Source organism: Lampris incognitus, chromosome 2, assembly GCF_029633865.1.
Source record: "Lampris incognitus isolate fLamInc1 chromosome 2, fLamInc1.hap2, whole genome shotgun sequence".
Classification (NCBI taxonomy): Eukaryota; Metazoa; Chordata; class Actinopteri; order Lampriformes; family Lampridae; genus Lampris; species Lampris incognitus.
This window is the reverse complement of record NC_079212.1, coordinates 118,485,828-118,507,177: the sequence shown is the minus strand read 5'-3', so window position 1 is coordinate 118,507,177 and position 21,350 is coordinate 118,485,828. Positions and strand designations below refer to the sequence as shown.

At 43.1% G+C, this 21,350-nt stretch overlaps 1 protein-coding gene across 1 annotated transcript; it reads right to left on the bottom strand.

The window, feature by feature from the left end:
* Positions 1–4,396: 4,396 nt before the first annotated feature.
* Positions 4,397–17,768, bottom strand: zgc:113054 (uncharacterized protein LOC541322 homolog). The gene is made up of 11 exons (XM_056301525.1): positions 17,753–17,768; positions 17,244–17,433; positions 17,053–17,144; positions 16,206–16,438; positions 15,666–15,902; positions 15,517–15,591; positions 13,751–13,967; positions 9,706–9,914; positions 8,778–8,850; positions 6,262–6,379; positions 4,397–4,592 (listed from the first exon to the last, which is right to left on the bottom strand). Exons 1-11 carry the CDS (start codon positions 17,766–17,768, stop codon positions 4,397–4,399), a joined length of 1,656 nt encoding a protein of 551 aa, XP_056157500.1.
* Positions 17,769–21,350: the final 3,582 nt, after the last annotated feature.

Here is a 21,350-nt window from a genome sequence, read left to right as displayed (position 1 = left end):
CCATTGATGAGCTTTACATTAACACATCTGTATCAGTGCAGCCTTGATTAACAATAGTTGAATACTGGTTGTGATTCGGTTATGAGGTTCTTGATTTATTGTGGAAAACCATTTGGTTTGCAGCCAAGACGCTGACGCAAAACAAAAGTATGTTAAGTACAGCTATTCTAAAAAGCTTTTGTAATAATACTTGAACGTGCATGCCGCTGGTTTCTCAACTTACTTGCATTCAAACACGCAATGCAGGTTGACGACTCGGGTTATCGTATCCTCTTTCTTCAGTAATGATTGATCTTTATGACAGATAGTTGAGATTAGCCCATGTAAAGTCAGCTGGTAGCATCAGAACAGCAAAGAGTAAAAAGGATTTTCACTGAATGAACATAAGATGGCAAATAATGGCAGACAGTAATCCCTCTTCTATGAAGTACGTTCAGCAGGTCCAGTGACCACTGCAACACACATGCAGCCCAAACATGCACACATGCAAGACAATACATTGTCGTGATGTAAACATTCATGAGCCAAATGAAACTGTCTTGCCAGTTATTTCCCCACTGCACAGGCTTTAGTGAACACAGATGGCTGAAAATGTTTTGTGCATAAATATTCATTTTAGCATGCACATTCAAAGTGCTGTTATTCACAAGCTTAGTCTCTAAAATGCTGCTCATTCTACAGTATGCAATGTGTCTAGCCAGCTGTTTCCAATGTCGCTGATTTTGTTCAGCTGTGTACAAAGGAAGTTTGGTTACTTATTGGATTTAACAAAAGGTGACACAAACAAAAAAGATGTGTTTTTTTATCTTTTTCGAGTTACAAGCAGATCCATCAGTTGAAAAAAAAAAGAAAAAGGATTTTTTGATCCTGTAATTAGTCAAATCAAATCCTCGATTGGGACACTGCATTTGAAATATACCTGAAATATATCTGCCAGCGGAAGGTTTTTTTTGGGGGGGATTTTTTCCCCCTTTTTTCTTCCCAATTTTACCTGTCAAATTACCCCACTCTTCCGAGCCATCCTGGTCACTGCTCCACCCCCTCTGCTGAGCCGGGGAGGGCTGCAGACTACCACATGTCTCCTCCAATACATGTGGAGTCGCCAGCCGCTTCTTTTCACCTGACAGTGAGAAGTTTCACCAGGGGGACATAGGGCATGGGAGGATCACACTATCCCCCCAGCCCCCCCCCCGAACAGGCGCCCCGACCGACCAGAGGAGGCGCTAGTGCAGCGACCAGGACACATACCCACATCCAGCTTCCCATCCGCAGACACGGCCAATTGTGTCTATAGGGATGCCCAGTCAAGCCGGAGGTAACACAGAGACTCGAACCGGCGATCCCCGTGTTGGTAGGCAACAGAATAGACCACCACACCACCCGGATGCTCCCTGCCACCAGAAGTTTAATGTTGATATCTGCAGCTATTGTGCAGTCCTTCTGATGATAGCATCAGAGGGCTCAGCCAAATTTATAGAAGGCAACATTTCAGACTCAAATGTCTCACTGAGTGGTGTATAACGGAATGCCATAATCCCTCCATAAAAGTGTATTGATATTGTCAAATGTTAATATGTCATCCATAAACCCTGAGATCTCTTGTCACCCAGACACAGCCCGTGGAGCACCATGCATTGTCTCATTCTGTTGTACAAAATCGACCCAGGTCTCTGAACGGCCACCGCTGTAAAATGTAGTTTGCGATGACAGCTCTGGACGTTAATCAAAGTTGATCTGAAGTGTGAGGGCACAAGTGCCTTTTTCTGCTGGAGAACTGTTTAGCACAACAGCGGCATGTGTACACAGGGCCTCACTCCTGAGTGTAATTGCAGCAAGAGGCAGTCATAAATAATGGATTCAAGATCACTTACACCTCATGAAGCAATATAGGGTTTGAGAGGAGATCATGTTTTGTGGCTCAAAATACGGAATTGGCTCTTTTGTCGGCAATTTTGAAGGAAAACAAGACCTTTCCAAGAGGGCTTTGAAACTGTTCAGCGTGCTACAAAACACTAGGACAGCTAAACAACGGTTTAGCCACCACTATAAAATGATGCTATGATTGGACTGCTGGCTAATTTTGAAGGATTATCAACAAAAGCACTCTGGGTAAAAGAGCCCATCCTTTGCTTTCATTTGATGCCACAGCTCCCAAGTGTGACAATATTGTGGTGGGCATTTTGCATCCCTCCTTGTAATCACACACGTTAATTAAACTGAGAATATAACAAAAGCATGTCATAAAAGTCATACTTTAATGGATCGTACTTGACATGTTAGAATTTGACCTTTGTCAAGCACTGCATAGACATGCTGTAGGTATCCATTAGTTTTCCCAATTTTACCTTAATTCAACTTAAAATTATAGGTGGGGGAAAAAAACTGACATTGTTAATAGAAGTCCTGACTGTTTGTATTAAATAAAGATTTAGCTTGGTGATGCAAATGGGTATTAAATTTCACAATATAAATTGACGCAGTGGTTTTATATTTGCATTACAATCACTCTCAACTTTAGCAAGTAGTTGCAACACATGGACATATTTACATTTTTCATACATTGGAAATGTAATTATTCACTATCAAAACTACATTTAATTTAAAGTACATTTATATTTTTTCATTATCTATATGAATTCAACCAGATCATCCAATATATCTGGCTGTTTGCATACCAGGATGGGAGACTTGTTCTTTTTTTTTTTAAATCATAATCTTCTGACACATACATAAAGCAGAGCCCTTTGTTATTGCCTTTAGATAATGGCAAATAGTATGCTTGATAACCTCTTTGTATAAACTTTGTAGCATCACTGTCTGTCCGTCTTTAGACTGCCCCTCAGTGGTCATACTGGTAAATACAGGGCAAGTTACAGTCTCATACTGGAGAAATGGAAGTAAATGCTTCATTGCTGACAATCTGCACTAGTTTGATATTGCACTGCAACATGAGGATAAAAGCCCCAATAATTCTACTGTGCCAGAAGTGTATTTTTTTGTCTTTCCAAAGCTGGAGATAAATGGCGCCGAGCTGAGGAGATCATCAGATCTCATCCATATCTTAATGAGATCCTCTTACTCCCCATTCCCATTAATGACCAATTCCCAATTATGTAAATCAGAGTATGGTCACTAATAGTGACAAGTTGAAGTTGCTCACATAAACACCAACACTGTCTCATTGTGCAGTGAGTGCTAATTGGCCACTCCTTTGGTGTAATTGCGATGACTGAGGTCATATCCCCGCCTAACTATCCCTGTAAGTATTGTTTTTCAGCACACAAACAGTACAGAGAACAATTAAGACGGTGCTCACAAGCGCCACTCGGGGGGACAATCGGCAAGGCTGTGGCAGCAGAGAGCTGGAGAGGGGATGAAGGGGGCACTGCACCTCTAGCTGTAGGACACTGGAGCGATAAACCAAGGGGAGTGGTGAGTATAGCTGCAGATGGCAGATGATACACCTCAGTGACCTCCCACAACGATGTTAACGTCATGCGGTGGTGACCACAAAAAGAATGAATGTGTAAATGTGTGCCGTTTGTAAAGCATTTAAGACATCTAGACTTCATAAACTACTGGAATTTCCTTTCAGTGCCACCAAATATTATTTAAGCAGAGTACTAAAAACACGTGTCACTTAATACATTCCTCAGTGACACGCGCACGCACACACACACACACACACACACACACACACACACACACACACACACACATGCACAAACATATACACACACACCGAGAGAAGAGCCTTCACTAAATGCATCAAAATATCAAACTCATTCTTTCAAGTACACGCTGGACTTTTGAAATAGTTCTAATGAAATAAAACCCTGGTACTATCAGTGCTATTTGGGAGGCTCAATCAACAGTTTATTCAACAGAATAATGACAAAATAATTCACAGGGCAAAAAAATGTCAGAAAAACATACAGTGGATATAACGGCACCGTTTTGACGAAACAATTTGATCCCTTTGAAGGTACAGCGAACTGATCTCCACATCTCTTAGCAGGAAGACAGAGATTCTGGCACTTACGCTCTATTTTACAACATGATGAGCTTCACAGCAGATTCATGGAGGGTCAGAATTTATATATTTATCTATAAACATGCATAGTGCGTTGTGAAGAGATACAGCACCAAGTACCAGGGAAAACTTAGAATAATGGATATGCCCAGCTGAAAATGCCATCAATCCTCCCATCACAAGGGGATGAGATCATCAAAGAGCTTAAATGACCAAATGCTGCCATATCCCACTGCTGCAGTAAATTTTGACCCAATATTCCCATTCAGCAGAAGTGCATGGCGTTAACATGGGTAATGCCTATACCTGAGAGAAATCTCGGGAGTGGAAGGAAGAAGTTTCTTTTCTTCATCTACCTCCTTTCTACCATAGACTTTGCCCACCCTCTATGACTAAGTTATGCCCTGTCATGTAGTCAGAGGCGTCAGATGCCAAGTAGACCACTGCAGCTTGCAGGTCTGTCACTTGAGCCAGTCTACCAGCGGGGATATCTGACAGCCAACGCTGCACCAGAGGCCTCAGACTCTCCGAGTGGATGAGAGGGGTGTCAACAATTCCCCTGAAAAGAGAGAGACAGAGTGAGAGAGAGCAACAGAGAGAGAGAGAAAACAACCAAATGAAATCAGGGGGCATCACACTTCAGAGCCAGAAGTGACAGCGCTGTTTCAGAGCCACCACTCTGGTGACAAAAATAAACCCAATTATCCTTAGAAGAAAAGGGCATGGCATGGCACCTCTGATGATATTTACTGTGGGACTGGTGGCACTTTAATGACTGGCACGTCTCAGGAAGTGCCAATGGGTATGCGGTGATGTCTGGCATACTTTGCCCAGAGCCCATGGTAAGCGTTTATATGCATCTCAGTGACAATCTCTGATGTTATTGCTTGGTTTTCTGACTGATTTGTGCCTGTACTACTCTGATGCTGAGGAACAGTGCTTGAAGGGGATTAAAAAAACAAAACATCAACAAAAAAACAAAAAAACAGGTGTTTATTGTAGTACTGTCTCTCTAAGAGCTTGCTAGCTATTTTCAAGCTCTTCCATTACTGTTCTCTAATGACTTCATGTCACCATTAGTCTATTCCCAAATCCTGTTCCCTCTCCTTCATAAACACTTCAGACTTGGCATTTAAATAAACATGTCAACATGCCTGCAGCTAACCTAAGATGACTTCTGACTTTTTACACAATTCACACGACAGTGACTAAAAGGTGTGAGGCCTGAATCATATTTCACCAACGTATTCCTGTGCCTTGATATGGAATTCCAGCATTTGGCAAAATTAGCACTTCCAAGGAGCGTGTGACACCTTGGTTAACATATTCCACCTCAATTATATTTCTCTTCAGCTACCCTGTTATCTGGACCCTTTTCTAGCAATCAGAGGTGCTGTTTTCCCTCAGCCAATTTTCCAGATAATGCCGCTTATCACAGCTGCAGCCAAAGTTGCCAATGGAATCAGGCTGCAGTCAACCTCACGAGCACTAATTGTGTCCCTTTTTTATGCATATTTACAGACTGTCACTTCAAAGAAATCAGCAGCCCATTGAGACACCCGGTTAGCAGGGGGAAAGAGAATTGCTTCTTTGCAAATTAAAATTAGCAAACAAGCTGGCGATAAATAAAGCTGAGCACGGTGCGCGAGCGGGCGCTTTGTTCTGTGGCTGCGACAGGGCCCGGCTCAACCCGCGCCACCGGATGGATTTGCTCAGGGATAGCTGGGGCTAAGGGATGCTCTACTTAACACGCACGCACGCACGCACGCACGCACGCACGCACACACGCACACACGCACACACGCACACACGCACACGCACACACGCACACACACACACACACACACACACACACACAGCATTTCCTCTGTTCTTCTCTTTTCTTTCCTGCTGCTGTGCGTCACAGACAAATAGATACAAACACAGCGCTATTGTTGTGGTGACACTTGGAGTGAGGATGCTAATTTGATTTCCTAATTGAATACAACAATTAGAGCAAGTGTTTGGTTGATTCATCCCTCAAGACGTCATCTAATTAAGCACTGATGCATTGTTTGAGGACTTAAATTACTGCATCATTCTCAAATGGGGTTCTTCATATGAAAGCAAATACACTAATCACCACTTCCTTTGGCAGCTCAGTCAATTGCAACACTCCATGACGGACAAGTGTGTTTCGGCACGTGCACAGAAGGAGAACAACAAGACCAAACACAAATACAACTTACGGCGAAATGCAGTTGACTCGCACTCCTCTGTCAATCCATTCAGTTCCAAGTGTTTGTGTCAATTTGACCACTCCGGCCTTGGAGGTGTTATAGGAAAGCTGCTTCTGGGGGTGAGGTACTGCAGAGAAGATGGAAATGGAAGCCTATAAGCAGAATGCATGACTTGAAATAATCATACGCCATCATTAACAACTGTGTAGCTCACATAAAAAATTGTTGGGTAATCATTCAGCTTATTTTGGGTGACCAATTTTATCTCTTCAGAATAAATTTGCAAAACAAAAAAAAGAGAGAGAGAGATAGTGATGTTCTACAAGTAATAAGCTATAGATTTTCATGTTGTTACATCTCTCGTGGTTTCTAGCGGATACTACATGAGCGCACTTCCATTAGCTGCTGGGGACCCTGAGGATGAAGCCATGTAAAATTAATTGCTTGTAATGTCCAGTTATGCACCGTCCTCAGCAACAAAGGCAGGGCGCCATTTGTTTGCCTTGACCATCACAGATGCTGCACACTGCATGGGATGCCGGGGCAGGGGCTCATTTTCTGCTGCTTGATTAATCATCACAAGGAAGGCTCCAAGTTACATACAACTTTAGCAGTTAACCTCATCACCTGGCGATCTGACTGCCAAATGGCTTTAGTGAGAGACTGGAATGATAAATACTAGCCAGCTGCAAAGAGGCAGGGACTGATCCTGGGGAGGCAGGCTGGAGCATCCTGTACATTGCTCAAATAAAAAGGGAAAAACAGCTAACAAGTCAGAGAAACGAGTTAGAGATTACAGGAGAATTAAGAGGTACAGAGGTATGGGCCTCGTACTTCGTAGCTGTTAGTATGGTAGAGGGTGGATGCAGAGCGATGTAAGGTTGGTCTGGGTTGGGTTTGGATAAGGGTAGGCTCTCAGGCCTCGGAGGAGCAGGCAAGGAGGAGCAGAGCCCAGGGCTTACACGCAGATTGAAGGTGAAATCCGACTTATCAGGACAGGAAACACAGCTCAAAATGCCTAACAGCACTAATCCTCGCTCAAGACCTGATGATACGGCTCCAAAATACCATTCAGAAAATGTCTTCATCCTTCAAATAAACTGGCATTGATGTTTCCTCCGTCTTTAAGAGCAGTAATCCCTAGAGAAGGGAGAAGGAGGCAGAGGGAGAGCATTCTCTAAAGCCCTCTTTAACATTCACCCCACCACCTATTGCCCATTTCAAGTGGGAGAAAACATGCTTTTTATCTTGTACGCCTATACATTTTGAATTCTTCTGGGCTGATAAAGAGTTCAAATGATACACTCTCATCCAAGAATGGAAACAGTGAGCGGTCTGTTGCAATGGCTATTAACATGCATGAGGGAGTGACAAAATACCTGTACCCTTAAGTGAAATCACTTCACAAACACTTTTTTGCCAAAATCAAAGATAAAGCCATACTTGGATAAATGAAGTCTACATGTTGCCCAGTTGCTGACCATCAATCTGCAGAGGCAAAGAATGGGAGGAGGGCACATCCTATTCAGCAGATGGACAAAAAGCTGTCATTGCGCATTTTAATTGGGCAATTGCAGCTGCTCTTTGGGCCTCTACTTGGCTAGAACAGGTCCCATCTGATTACACATTATGACAACATTTTAACAGATGTCCAGACCAATAAAGTAAATTCCTGAAGGACTGTACATAATGTGTGCAATTGATCACTTTTTTTCATTTTTTTTTAATGTCAGCCTCTATTTACCAGCATGATCCTATTTTACAGATTGCCCCAACAGTCGGGACCGGGGCCCATATGGCACAGCAGTTTAATCTGAGATTTGACTATACTGCTGATGAAGTGTTGCTTTTCCTCTGGAGGGGACCTGTTGCAGAGGAACATTACAGTTAGCTGAAAATTGCAAGGATCTGTACTAGGCTGCTCTGTAAAAGCATCTTCCGCTGTTCAAACAAGGCCACTGGCACAAGCTGGGGTTTTGCCGATGCACAGGAACCTTCCCTTCCCAAGTTGGACCTCAGGTTGCCTTTTGCTTCCTCCAGAAGGCTCTGCAGAGAGGGGATGTTTATTATGATGCAAAATTGCCTTGGCGAGACGCAATCTCAACACACTATTATTCCCTGCTATACAGTATGCGGAGGTGGATATATTACAATAAATCTATTTAACTGGTGTAGAAGTTGTGTAGCAGAAAACCTCCCTAATCTCATTTTAACTGTTTGCTTAAAGTTCACCATAAGTTCAACAGAAAAAGACAACATAGAGGGCCCAGTAATGACAGCAAGTGACAACGTTGTTTGTTTACTTGTAAACATACTCTACAATATACTTGCACACTGTTTCCGGATGCAAAATCTGTCCATTTTTGTGAATTTGTATGACAGCAAAAATCAGTGTTGAGAATGCATTCAGAGCTCCTTTCTTCCTCTTCCTCGTCTTAGTTTGACTCTCGGTGCCAAATGGAGGGATTAAAAGCACACATGGACAGGCTCCAGAGAGAGGGCGGGGGAACAGAATCATCACTCACCTATTAGACTGGCCATAGAGGCCGTGTTGATTATCTTTCCGTATCCCTGTTTCAGCATCACCCGACCTGCTGCCTGAGGCAAGGATTAAGGGGGAAATGGACACATTAGACCACTTATTAAGTCACTGAAATCTTGCCAATGATGTGTCAGAAGATCAGTGGAACATAAATGCAGCCTATCCTTGGGAGAAAGGAACAGTAAATGACATTTTGTACAAGAGTAAAAACCCATGCATAAATTCTGACTTGCTAAATTTGGATGTAGCAACTCCAATTGGGACATATCTCAACTAGTGAAGACAAGAGGCCCTTCCAAGGAAGAGATGCAATCAATCAATGATCAGTTTCAAATGGCTAATAATGCTAAGTAATATACAACCATTCAAGATTGAGTTGCAAGTATGGAAACTCGTGCTACGCTTTTACAAATCTGTGACTTGAAAAGATTTGCGCAAGTATATTTCACCTCTTCAGGTCAGATGAACAAAAGGTATCTTTAACTGTAATTCAGGAAGGAATTTCTTAAAGAAACACATCATCCCCAAGGAAACAGTGGAAATCAGTGTTGTATTTCAAGGCCCCCATGAGTTTCTTTTTATCTGTACATTTCATTTTTCCCCTTTCCTCCACACTGCTTTTTAATGTGAAAACTCCACTTTACAAATACCATTGACAAGAGGGCGCCAAGGGAGAGAGAAATGGCAGATTACTGTAGCTAATCTCAAGAATAACATTTTTTTGTTTTACTTTTCTTGCCATAGCAAATTATTTATGTGTTTATTAAGAAAAAAATGCTACAAGTAACATTAACTTTAATTCTTTGCTTGAGCTACGAGGTTGAAAATTTTAGTGTTTGTTTGAATATGGTAGCGAATTACTACATCTTACAGCATCTCTTACAGCATCACATACAAAGGGAGCAACACACCTGACAGCACATAAAGGTCCCCCTCAAGTTGACATTGAAGGTTTGGTCCCACTCCTCTAGACTGGTGTCCTCACTGGCTGAGTTCATGTTGATTCCTGCGTTGTTACAGGCGATGTGGATGGCCCCCCATTTAGAGACAACACTGTCAATCATCCTCTGCACATCTTCCGACTTGCTAATGTCAGCTGTTATGGCAGTGCTTACAATTCCTGTATATCAAAAAATGATTTAGGTATTCACAGTTTTTGTACTTCATATACCTTAAATATGGTTGACAAAATGGAGATTTTTACATTCATTAACATCAATAAATATGGCAGAGATAGGGGCAGAGCCACATGTGATGTGTTGGGTATGGAGGACAGGTGTAACCCAAGTTGTGCCTGAAATTCCAGTATTTTATCCTTTATTGGGCTGCCATCTGCTGGCAAACTCCAAGTAACACATCAAAATGATCACATTTGAAATACCAATTTTAACCCTGGCATTGCGTAAAGCAGTAGTTCTCAACTGCTCCTCAGGTTTCTGTTGACTTTCAGTACTGCTGGTTTTCTATAATATCAGGCAGATAACGTTCACCTGTTGTGTAAAAACTCGCTGAATGGATCACAGAAAGGTGAATCAGTTCATCTGAACACAACGCGTATCAGGAGAAATGTTTCATCACTCATCTAAGTGACCTCTTCAGTCTCAACTGACTGCAGGTATCCCCACCCCTTATAAACAATACAGTTGCATAACGACCGAAAACTGTATTGTTTATAAGGGGTGGGGATCCCTGCAGTCAGTTGAGACAGAAGAGATCAATTAGATGAGTGATGAAATGTTTCTCTCAATTAACGTTGTGTTCTGATGAACTGATTCAACCTTGTGTGATTTCCTTACCTGGATTATTGAGCATGCATAAAGACACTCCCTGAATGGATGGCTGGAATATTTTATTCAACATGTCTGGATTGAGAATCACTGGAATAAAGCACTTGCATGGATTCGTATAGGCAAACACACTACTTACTAAAGCCATTAGGGGCAAGATAATTGTTAACTGCAATGTAGTGTGTTGGGTTTTTTATCCTAAATTTTAGCAGGTTTGAAAGACTGAAAAGTTTATCTGCCCTTTAATTAAAGAGTCACAAAACAGCAGAACTCCCGCAGGTCTTACCTAACATTTTGTGACACCACTTGTGTAATTTTGCCTCATGAGATTTGACTTAAAAGAGTTTTCTTTCTACCCCGGGGCAACGGCATGGCTCAGTTATGACTGACGTATCATTTTACAGGTGACAGTATCTAGCGTTCATCTGGACTGAAAACATGCACATGTCTCTTCAACAGCATGTGGTTTGGAACTGACAATTTAGCAGGACAGACCAAAGTTACGTGAGTGGCATCAATGTGTGCAAAACGTCTATTATAAAGCAATAATAGCCTGCAGCAGTTGCAGGTGAAAAGAAGAGGGAGTTTGTAAAACAATATGATCTGTTATTTGTCCAAAGGGAGGACAGTGTGAATTCCACTAAAATCAAGTTTTATGGCATGATTCTGCACAAGCGTATATTAGCCTCTAAATTCAAAGATTTTGCATATTGAAAATCAGATGATTTCTTATTTATGCCATGCATTTTTATGTGCATTACCAAATTAGAAAAACTGGATGGGACAAGCACAATTCAACAAAACCTCCACAATATCTCTAAAAGGGGTTTACACCCGCTTGTTTTTGTTTTTGTTTTTTGGTTTTGAGAGTCAATGTGACAAGTAGGCAACAGAAATGACTTCGTGGAATGAATAATTTCCTCACTGGCTCAATTTGCACTACACAACATTTACAAACTGTGTTTCAATATACTGGAATTAAGCAGCAAATGAATGTCTGTTAATTATCGCCAGCATAACTCTCCCCACTACTGTCAAACACACTGATCCACCCGTAGGGGAAACTCTCAATACTAATGAAGGAACCCGTCTGTTCACACATCAGAGTTGCCTATGGGCACTTCCGTTATCTTGCTTCAGATGGAAGGATATATGGTCTCTGACACAAAAGGACCTGCCCAGTATCAATGCAGTCTGGACAACAAAGCTTTTTTTTTCTTTTTCTTTTTTTCTTCCAAGTTTTCTTTCCTCAGAATCAGAATTACATCAGAATCAGAATCAGAATCAGAATACTTTATTTATCCCCGAGGGGAATTTGAGTATAAACATAATCTTGTTTTCAGGTAGACAGTTTATTTGCCTCAACTTAACTAAAGGAAACGCATCTAATTTGCACTCCATTTGCTGCAACATTTCTAATATTAGCTTAAAATGGCAGTAGACCATTTTTTTGCTTTAACTCATCATTATGAAGTAAAGGTTGATTGCACAGTGTAATGGTTATAGAATAATGATACCATCGGCATTTAGATTGGTTTCCTAGAAGTCTCACGTTCACTACGCAATTCTGTCTGCCACCAGGTACAATCTCGTGGGAAAATGAAGGCTCGATTTACGGCACAAAAGAAGTGCATCAAACATTGTAAAACATAGTGCTTTTGTCTTCCCTGGTAGCTATCGGTAGCTATTCCCGGTAGCGGAAATGGCAGACAGTAGAACAACCAAAGTGATGGTGGAAACCACCCAGCAAGAGAAGAAGAACCCCGTTGACAGAGGCGGCAAAGATGGCGAACAGCGAGAGTGACAGGAACAGAGATAAAACAAGAATGAACCTCAGACCAGCATTCACTCGATGGAGTGAGCTCTGGTGTTCTATCAAACTCTGTTTCCTCATCGAGTTCTGTTTCCCCCTAGCCAGATGAAAGCGTTTGCATGGAAACAGGTTAGCTATGGGTTACGATTAGGTTAAGGTAAAGGTTTGGTTAAGCTTAGGGTTAGGTTAAGGTTAATCAAGCATCCCGGTGTTGTATAGAACTCTGGCTAGGGGGAAACAGAGTTCGATACAACACCCGGGACTTGAGAGGTTTCCAAATTGACATTCAGTTGATATTCTTTCTACTGGATCAGTAAGTAACACAACCTGCCTGCTTATTAATCCAACCAGATATTTTACTCTGCCTTTATCATAGCACTGAGATCGGGGTTTCTAGTTCAAATTGGGGTTCTTATGGTTGTTTCTTGCTTTGAACAATAGCCAGGCTGCTAATAAACGGAAAGCGATCTGGTTGTCTTAGCGGTGTAAACAACAAAAACACTTGGAAATGCTGGGGGGGGGGGGTGAAAAGTTGTCTACAGCTGCTTTAAAAATCCCTTGAAACTTGGTTGGAAACATTATTGTGGAATCTACCAACTGTGCAAAATGAGTTTTTTATATATATATATATATATATATATATATATATATATATATATATATATATATATACTATATTAATCCCCGTGGGGAAACTACTGTGCATTTAATTCATCCTAACTGTGTAGCTAGGAGCAGTGGGCAGCCGCCGTGCATCACCCGGGAACCAACTCCAGTTCGTCTTGCCATGCCTTGGTCAGGGGCACAGACAGTCACAGGAGTATTAACCCTAATATGCATGTCTTTTTGATGGTGGGGGAAACCGGAGCACCTGGAGAAAACCCACCGCAGACATGGGGAGAACATGCAAACTCCACACAGAGGACAACCTGGGATGACCCCCAAGGTTGGACAACCCCAGGATTCGAACCCAGGACCTTCTTGTTGAGGTGACAGCGCTAACCACTGGGCCACCGTGCTGCCATGGCCATGGTCAGTCCAAATAATCGCAAAAAGGCATTCATATTATAATTGTGACAGGCCTTCTAAAATTTATTAAAAATTAAATTCTATGCCAACATCAAATTGTACTGCCTGAGATGTCTAGAAAAAAAACTTGTTGACAGCCATGTTCCTGCACTAATATTAAGCATATGATCTTTGGTCAGTATTTTTCAATGCTTAATATAAAGGTGCTGCAAAGTACTAATCAGATGGGTGGAAACAGGATGAAAATATCTAGTGCATGCTTGTCACACCTGCCTCCTAATTTACTGTGTTTTGTTATGCATTCTTGATAATGCTGTGACCCCTGACCTTTCAGAGCAAGCTCCTCCACTACAGCCTCCGCTTTCCCGTGATTAAGGTCCACCACAGCCACCTTTGCACCGGCCTCACCAAGGGCATGAGCAAATGCTCGGCCTATGCCCTGCCCGGCACCTGTCACATAGGCCACTTTGCCATCAAGACGCATCCGATCCAGGATGGAGCATCCTTTCATGCTGCGAAACACCTCGTCATCTGTTATGTTGCTCTAACACACACAAACAAGACAAGCAAGCATGACCAGTTGGAAAGGTAGCACTGATAAGGGAGAATGATAAAAGATAAACAAGAAGAGTGCACTCAATAGATTGCAGATCCCCGCCAGGCACATCTCTCCTTCTCTGGTGCTCAGTCTTGGCAGCAAACCAGATGAGGAGTTGGCACTCAATTGCAGTATAAAACAGGTTTTTCAAAGGTTTTGAATCACTGCAACCATGAGAGGACCTTGATCATACATTCATAACTGTGCACAAATATTATTAGGCCTACAGGCCCAGTAGTATGTGAGATTAGCAGTGGACACACACACACACACACACACACACACACACACACACACACACACACACACACACACACACACACACACACAGACACACACAGAAAAAAGTGTTTTAAATAAAAACGTTTTGCCTGTCAAGTCTGGATGTGCAGCCTCCTAGGCGGACCCTCACACAAATGGGCCCAAGTCTAACATGAACTTGCACCAGTGTTCCTCCACTTCTCCTGTGCTGAGATCAGCAGTGCATGATTTGCTGACTTGGGAAATACCATCGACTTCTCATTTACTTTCAATACTCATACACAAATACATGTTCTGACACTGTCACTGCCCGATCAACCGTAGATGTGAGTCGCATATGTGCACGGTTGACTTAGATCAGGCAGCGACAGAGAGCAGCATTGTTCAAGCGAGCTAGAGAGCGAATGGAGAGGGAGCGGCAATAGCGAGAACAAACATTTTTCAACGGTTTTGAACAACTACAAGTAGGGCTGTGCGATATAACCAAAATATCATATCACAATATAGCATATTTTCTGTAAATTCAATGAATAAATTAGGTAGGTAGATGTAAGGCGTAGGTGGTAAAAGAGTCAGTTGTGGGGACTGGCGTGCAGCATATTTTGCAAAGTACAGTTTTCTGGTCGATGTCAGACTTTTCATACCCAAACCATGTCCATACGATAGAAGTAGCCGCTCTTTTAGGTACAAGCTCCTTGTTTTGTCCTGGCTGGTCGAAGTCCTTCTGTTCAGAATTACCCAATTGTGCATTATGTTCGCTGTCTCCCATGTTTGTTTGTATTGCCTTCATGCAAATTTCCTGTCTGCATCTGTGCTGTGCAAAGAGCGGAAAGGGTCGGTCGTCCAAATGAAAAATATTGCTGTAAAGAGTGTGATTTGCGACACAGCAAAATAAACGACAGAGCTTAATATCAAACGACAGACGTTTTCTATCGTCACATGATATATATCGTCATATCGCACAGCCCTAACTGCAAGCGTAAGAGGTTCTTCCTCATACACTCATAACTGTGTGCAAAAAAAAATTAGGCTGATAGCTCCAGTAGTTTGCAAGATTAGCCGCAGATAGATGTGTGCACACACACACACATCCAAATGCATAATGCCCTTCCAGGCTATCACCTGCTGGGGATAAAAAGTCTGATCAAGCATTGGCACCAATAGGCAATTGAGTCCTGTTCATTTTTTATTCTCTCATTTGGTCCAACTGAATATTCAATTAATTTTTTCTTACCCATGTCCTTGAGCAGGCAGAGGCCATGGGTACTTGTCGGATGATGCTGATGCCATCTCGAAGGGGAATTATGACCTTAAAAATGATAAATGCATCATCAACATGAGAAACAAAAAGACCAAGACACAATTGAATGGCTTAAGACTGACCTGCTCTACACGTGGATCATCTGAGACAAACTGGTTGAACTCTCGTAGTGCCAGCGCATTCTCATCTGTGGTTTCTTGTAGATAAACTTTAGCCTTGAACAGTGTGTTGTCTACACATATCACCCCATGTTGTCTCAGCAGGTTGTTGTCCAAGATAAAGTTGTAGTAACTGATGTAGTTGGTCTTGTCTGCATCAATAAAGACCATGTCAAACTGCTCACCTGCAGCAGCCAGTTCCTAGATAGGACAGACCCTCTATCAGTACACAGGTCATGTGCTTCTTTTTGCTTTCTTTTTAACTGATAAACATCAAACATGAGACAATATCAATCTTTATGTTCTCTGGCTATAGGAGACACGTGGCACAACATATTAGGTGCAATTTTGAATAATAAAAATATAGGAAAGCTGAATATGTGCGTAATTAAGTTGCTGAATTTGATAACCGTCATCCTTAGAAACAGACGCAATGTTCCTGAATGTTACAAGCCATCAGTCTGAAAATTATACTGTATGGCTAATTATAAATTTCTCTTTCACCTTTAGTGTGTCCATGGCTGAGCCAATCTTGACAGTAATCTTCTTGCCGTGCGGAGACATGTCAAATATGGGCTGAGCAAACTCTTTCAGGTATGGCTCCAACTCACAGGCAACCAGGGAACCGTTCTCAGGCAGGCCCTCAGCCATGGAGAGAGCTCCATAGCCTGTGAACATCCCTATCTCTAGGACCCTCTTAGCTCGGCTCATACGGACCAACATCTTCAAAGTCTGACCTGCCAAAAACGACACCGGAGTGGGCATGAAAACATCCGTATGAACCATATGATACCATACGGTACCATATGAACGAGGTTCAGAAAAGTGAGAATTAGGACTGCGTGATTAAAACAAATATAATGTTTTTGACTAAATACATCGATGTCGATAACGTGACAATGCTTTGGGGATGAGTGTTGCTGCTTTGATAAGATACTTACACATAACACATTTTTGAGAAATTACCATTATGAATGTGGACATGACGACCAAGCAGGTAGCGGCATTCACTGTTCATTTCACTCAGCTAAAACAATTTAATGAGTTGTCTTTATGCATGCTCAATAATCCAGCTAAGGAAATCACAAGAAATTGAATCAGTTCATCTGGATACAGCGTATATTGAGAGAAACGTTTATCTCTCAATACACATTATGTCCAGATGAACTGATTCAACTTTCTGTGAAATCTAATGAGTTCAGAAAATTGTGTCACTTGACTAGGGAATGTGAAAGTTATGTCATGACATCATGGTTACCAAGACCCCAGACGATATCTAGTCTCATATCAGGACATTGACATCATATCAACACATTGCCCAGCTGTAGAGAAAGTGAGAGAGAAAATCAACCTTCCACGTGTCCTGTGATGCACTCCTTAGGAAGGCGGAACAGAGTCTTGCCATCCTTGTAGACTTGGTCCCAGTTATGATTTATTGTTTTCCTGCAAGGAAACACAAATGAAAATGAGAACATTCATTTTCCAGTTCACAGATAACTGCTTTGTACCACAAAAACTGGATTCAATGCCAAAAAGCCATACTTGTAGAGCTCTGCCAGAGGTTCACTTTCTGGAGAGGTGATTCTCTCTAAGTAGCCATCCAGACCGATGGCTATGTGCAGAGCTTTCTGCAAGTTACTCTTCAACTCCTCTGGAATGTCCGCATTTCCTCCAGCTGTCTCCGTGGCCTTTGACAGCAGATCCACGAGAACTTCAACTGGGGTATCAGGAACTGCAAAACAAATCAATCAATTTTTTTTATAACCATACACGCACAGTTCAATAGCTTTATTTAATTTTGCTCAAAGCCTAAAACGTGACACCGCTGCATCGAGTTACTACCATATTATCAAGTAGCCCATGCAACACATGCTGCAACTTTGTCCAATGGACAACGGCAGCTGCGTCGACCTACTTCCAGGTTTGTTTGTTTGTTTTTTTTGAGCCGGTTCCACGCGTATTGATTTTGCTCACCAAGGAGATCGCTAAGATAAAGTGTGAAGACTTATCTGCCCCGACATGACCACAGAAATTAGACCTAAAATCCTTACCTTTTACAGCCTGCATGACGCACTTTCCCACTCTTTGGCCGAGAGTGAAAGTGAGGGTTTTTCAGCGGCTACCACCTCGAGGGTTTGCTAGATGAGTGCAGGTAATGCAAATACTTATACAAGTAGCTCGATGACCGCTTGCACAACCCTCCAAAATAATAATAATAACAGTAATTTAAAATATATATATATATATATATATATATATATATATATATATATATATATATATCCAACAGTCACGCGGTGCTCACCCGACGCGTTCACCTCTTCATTGATAAAATCTCGTGTAACCTCAGGGAGAGGGAGCATGCGTGACCGAGAGAGCGAGACAGACAGACAGACAGACAGACAGACGACGGAGACACAAACAGGAAAAAACCGTCACGTGTGCAGCACTTGCGTGTGTACACTGATATACGTTTATTTTATTTGGATTCCATCGGAAAAGCCTTCAAAAGTTGGAGATTGAGATAAAGGCAGTCATGACGCCACTGATGGTATTCTATCAGACATGGTTGTTGACGTTTGTCCCCCACACACACACACACAAAGTCGCTCCGATAAGTGCTGTAACGGGAATAGGCTGCACTTTCTTTTTCGAGACACAACTGTTCTAGCGGATCGTCACAATATTGTATTAACTTGTGTTTTTTTTTATCCCCTGACGTTCACAAACAGCCTGGCCATGAGTTCCCTGCTGCAAATGATAAGGGGACCTTCGCGAAAAAGTCAAGCACAAGTACAACCGGTAAGAAGGCAGAAGGAGGTCAATGGCATTTCATTAGCATCCGCCCTAGTTTGTGTTACTGCTATAATTATGTAAAATTACCTTCTCAGGCGACTACGACAGACAAGGTGTGTTAAGGCCACCGGTAGACGGCTGCAACTATCCACGTGTTTGAAGGAGAAATGGGTAAATAGCAATCATATTTTCTGTCCGTCTGAAAATATAATAGTGGCTCGAAGGCATATGTTGACCTCATTCTGAGGCACGCGGCCACAGGAAAGATTAAGCTTCTTTTTTTAACACCTTTATTATATGAACAAAAGAACAAAATGTGGTCATAACAATAACAAATTAGCAAATAGTACAAATAAGACTGAGCTATTACACATTTTTTAGCATTTCACAAAACAATAAAAATAATAAAAAAAACACAGGAAAGATTAAGCACTCAATGGGAAACTGTTGAGCAGTTCACCTTGTGTGGAGACCTAGCGACCTATCAGGGCTGATAGCAATTTAGCCAACTGAGATAAGAATATCAGGCCGAGATCACCGGCTTACGTCAACATGTGTGCACTCAAAGTCGAAATGTAGTCTTTAAAAGCGAAGTGAAACAAAGAAAAAAGTTGTTTTGCAAAGAAACGTTAATGGTTTTACACGAAGAAGAACGAGACCCCGCCCCCAACCCATTGTCTCGTGGTATTTTACAGTTGACAGAAGACATGAGACGAAGAAGTCCCATAAACTTTTTTTTTCTAACTAATTCCTGTCATTGGCCTGTCATGGCACTGACAGAACACTGATACTAAATGTTCTTGTATTAATGCCATTGGCAAAATGCATGCTTAAGAATACATTTTAGTTTACAATGCAATTATACTGCTAAAAAAAACGCGTTTTCCATCCATCCATCCATCCATCCATCCATTATCCAAACCGCGTATCCTGCTCTCAGGGTCGTCATTGGGCGGCAGACGGGGAGACCAAATTTTTTTTTGTATGTTAGATATTGTGGAGTTAGAAAACAACGAGACAGGAGACGTGAGAGTAGACGTAGTCGAGGTAGTTTACTAGCTCCAACTTTGCATGTCATACGTTCGACAACGACACTGAACTCTGTACCGGAAGCGGAAGTGCATTATCTCTTAGGTGAATGTCTCTAGTTATATAGATGTGGGTCACCACACAGGCCCCCCCAGAATTCACCTACACAAAACAATGCAAAACAGCAAAAATGCAAGTCATGAACATAAAAATAGACTCTACAACAGAACAGTCAATGACATAGTGCAAAGTCACGGGGAAAACAGGTGACGAGTCGGGGGGCAGACCCTGCGGCCATAACGGCTGCGCTTCACAGGAGGGGAAACAGATGGGGCCGAAACCCGGGCCATAGGCGGGGCCGAAGCAGGAACAGAGGCAGGTGCCGGGGCCGACCTAGGAGGGCGTCCCCGCCGCGGGGGTAGGGCCAATTGCATTGGCTCCCCAATGTCCAAGTGAGCGGGCTTGAGACGGTCTATAGCGACCCGCTCCGGCCTGCCCCCCATGTCCACCACACAAAGTTCTTATCCCCCGCCTCCAGGACGCGGAAGGGCCCGTCGTATGGGGGGCTGCAGCGGGGACCGATGGCTGTCGTGCCTAATGAAGACGTACCTCGCCGATGGCAGATCCTTGGGGACGTAGGACCGGGGGAGGCAGTGTTGAGACATCGGAACGGGAGCGAAGGCACCGGCAGCGCTACGGGACGCACTGAGGTGAGAGGCGGCCGACCAGGGAGCCGTAGCATCCGGAAGAAACTCCCCCGGAACTCGCAGGGGCTGGCCATACACCAGCTCAGCGGAGGAGGTCTGGAGGTCTTCCTTCGGGGCCGAACGCAGGCCGAGCATGACCCATGGGAGCCGGTCCATCCAGTCGCAGCCAGTGAGGCTTGCCCGCAGAGCGGCTTTCATGTCCCGATGGAACCGCTCACAAAGTCCGTTGCTCTGCGGGTTGTACGCCGTAGTGCGGTGGATCTTCATCCCCAGGTGCTCAGCGACCGCCGTCCAGAGCTCCGAGGTAAACTGGGAGCCCCGGTCGCTCGTGATGTCACCCGGCGTGCCGAAACGGGCCACCCAGCAGCCGATGAACGCCCGTGCTACCTCTGCTGCCGTTGTGGAGGACAAGGGAATAGCCTCTGGCCACCTGGTGGCCCTGTCCACAATAGTGAGGAGGAACGTATAACCACGGGAGGGGGGCAGGGGACCCACCAGGTCAACATTGACATGGTCAAACCGCCTCTCTGGAACCACAAACGGCGCCAAAGGGGCCTTGGTATGGCGGTGCACCTTGGCGCGTTGGCACGCCACACACGAGCCGGCCCAGGCTCTAACATCCTTACGGAGCCCAGGCCAAACAAACTTGACGCTCACCAGCTTGGTCGAGGCCTTCACTCCCGGGTGGGAAAGGCCGTGGACGGTGTCGAAAGCTCGGCGCCGCCAGGAAGTAGGCACCAGGGGGCGCGGTTGACCATAAAAAAGATTAGCGAAGGAAAAGAATATGTGGTTGAAATAATGCGACAAAAACCTCTGGTATTGTGTCTAATAACAAATTTCATTTGCATAATCCTCATCTATTCCTGATTTTAGGATGGTACTGTTATCCAAGGTGCGAAGGTACGTTACATCATCCAAACATGTTGTGAAACCAGCGATACAGCTTTATATGGCTCTTAATCGATAAAAATAGTTAATGCCCTTCAATTATCTGGGCAAAAATCAAGATTATGATCCATTTTGGAACATTTTTTAAGAACTTGATTTATTTTAAAAAAAGGAAAAAAAGAGCATATAATTATAGCCAGCAGCTTGCAGTTGTCACAGTTAGTTCCAA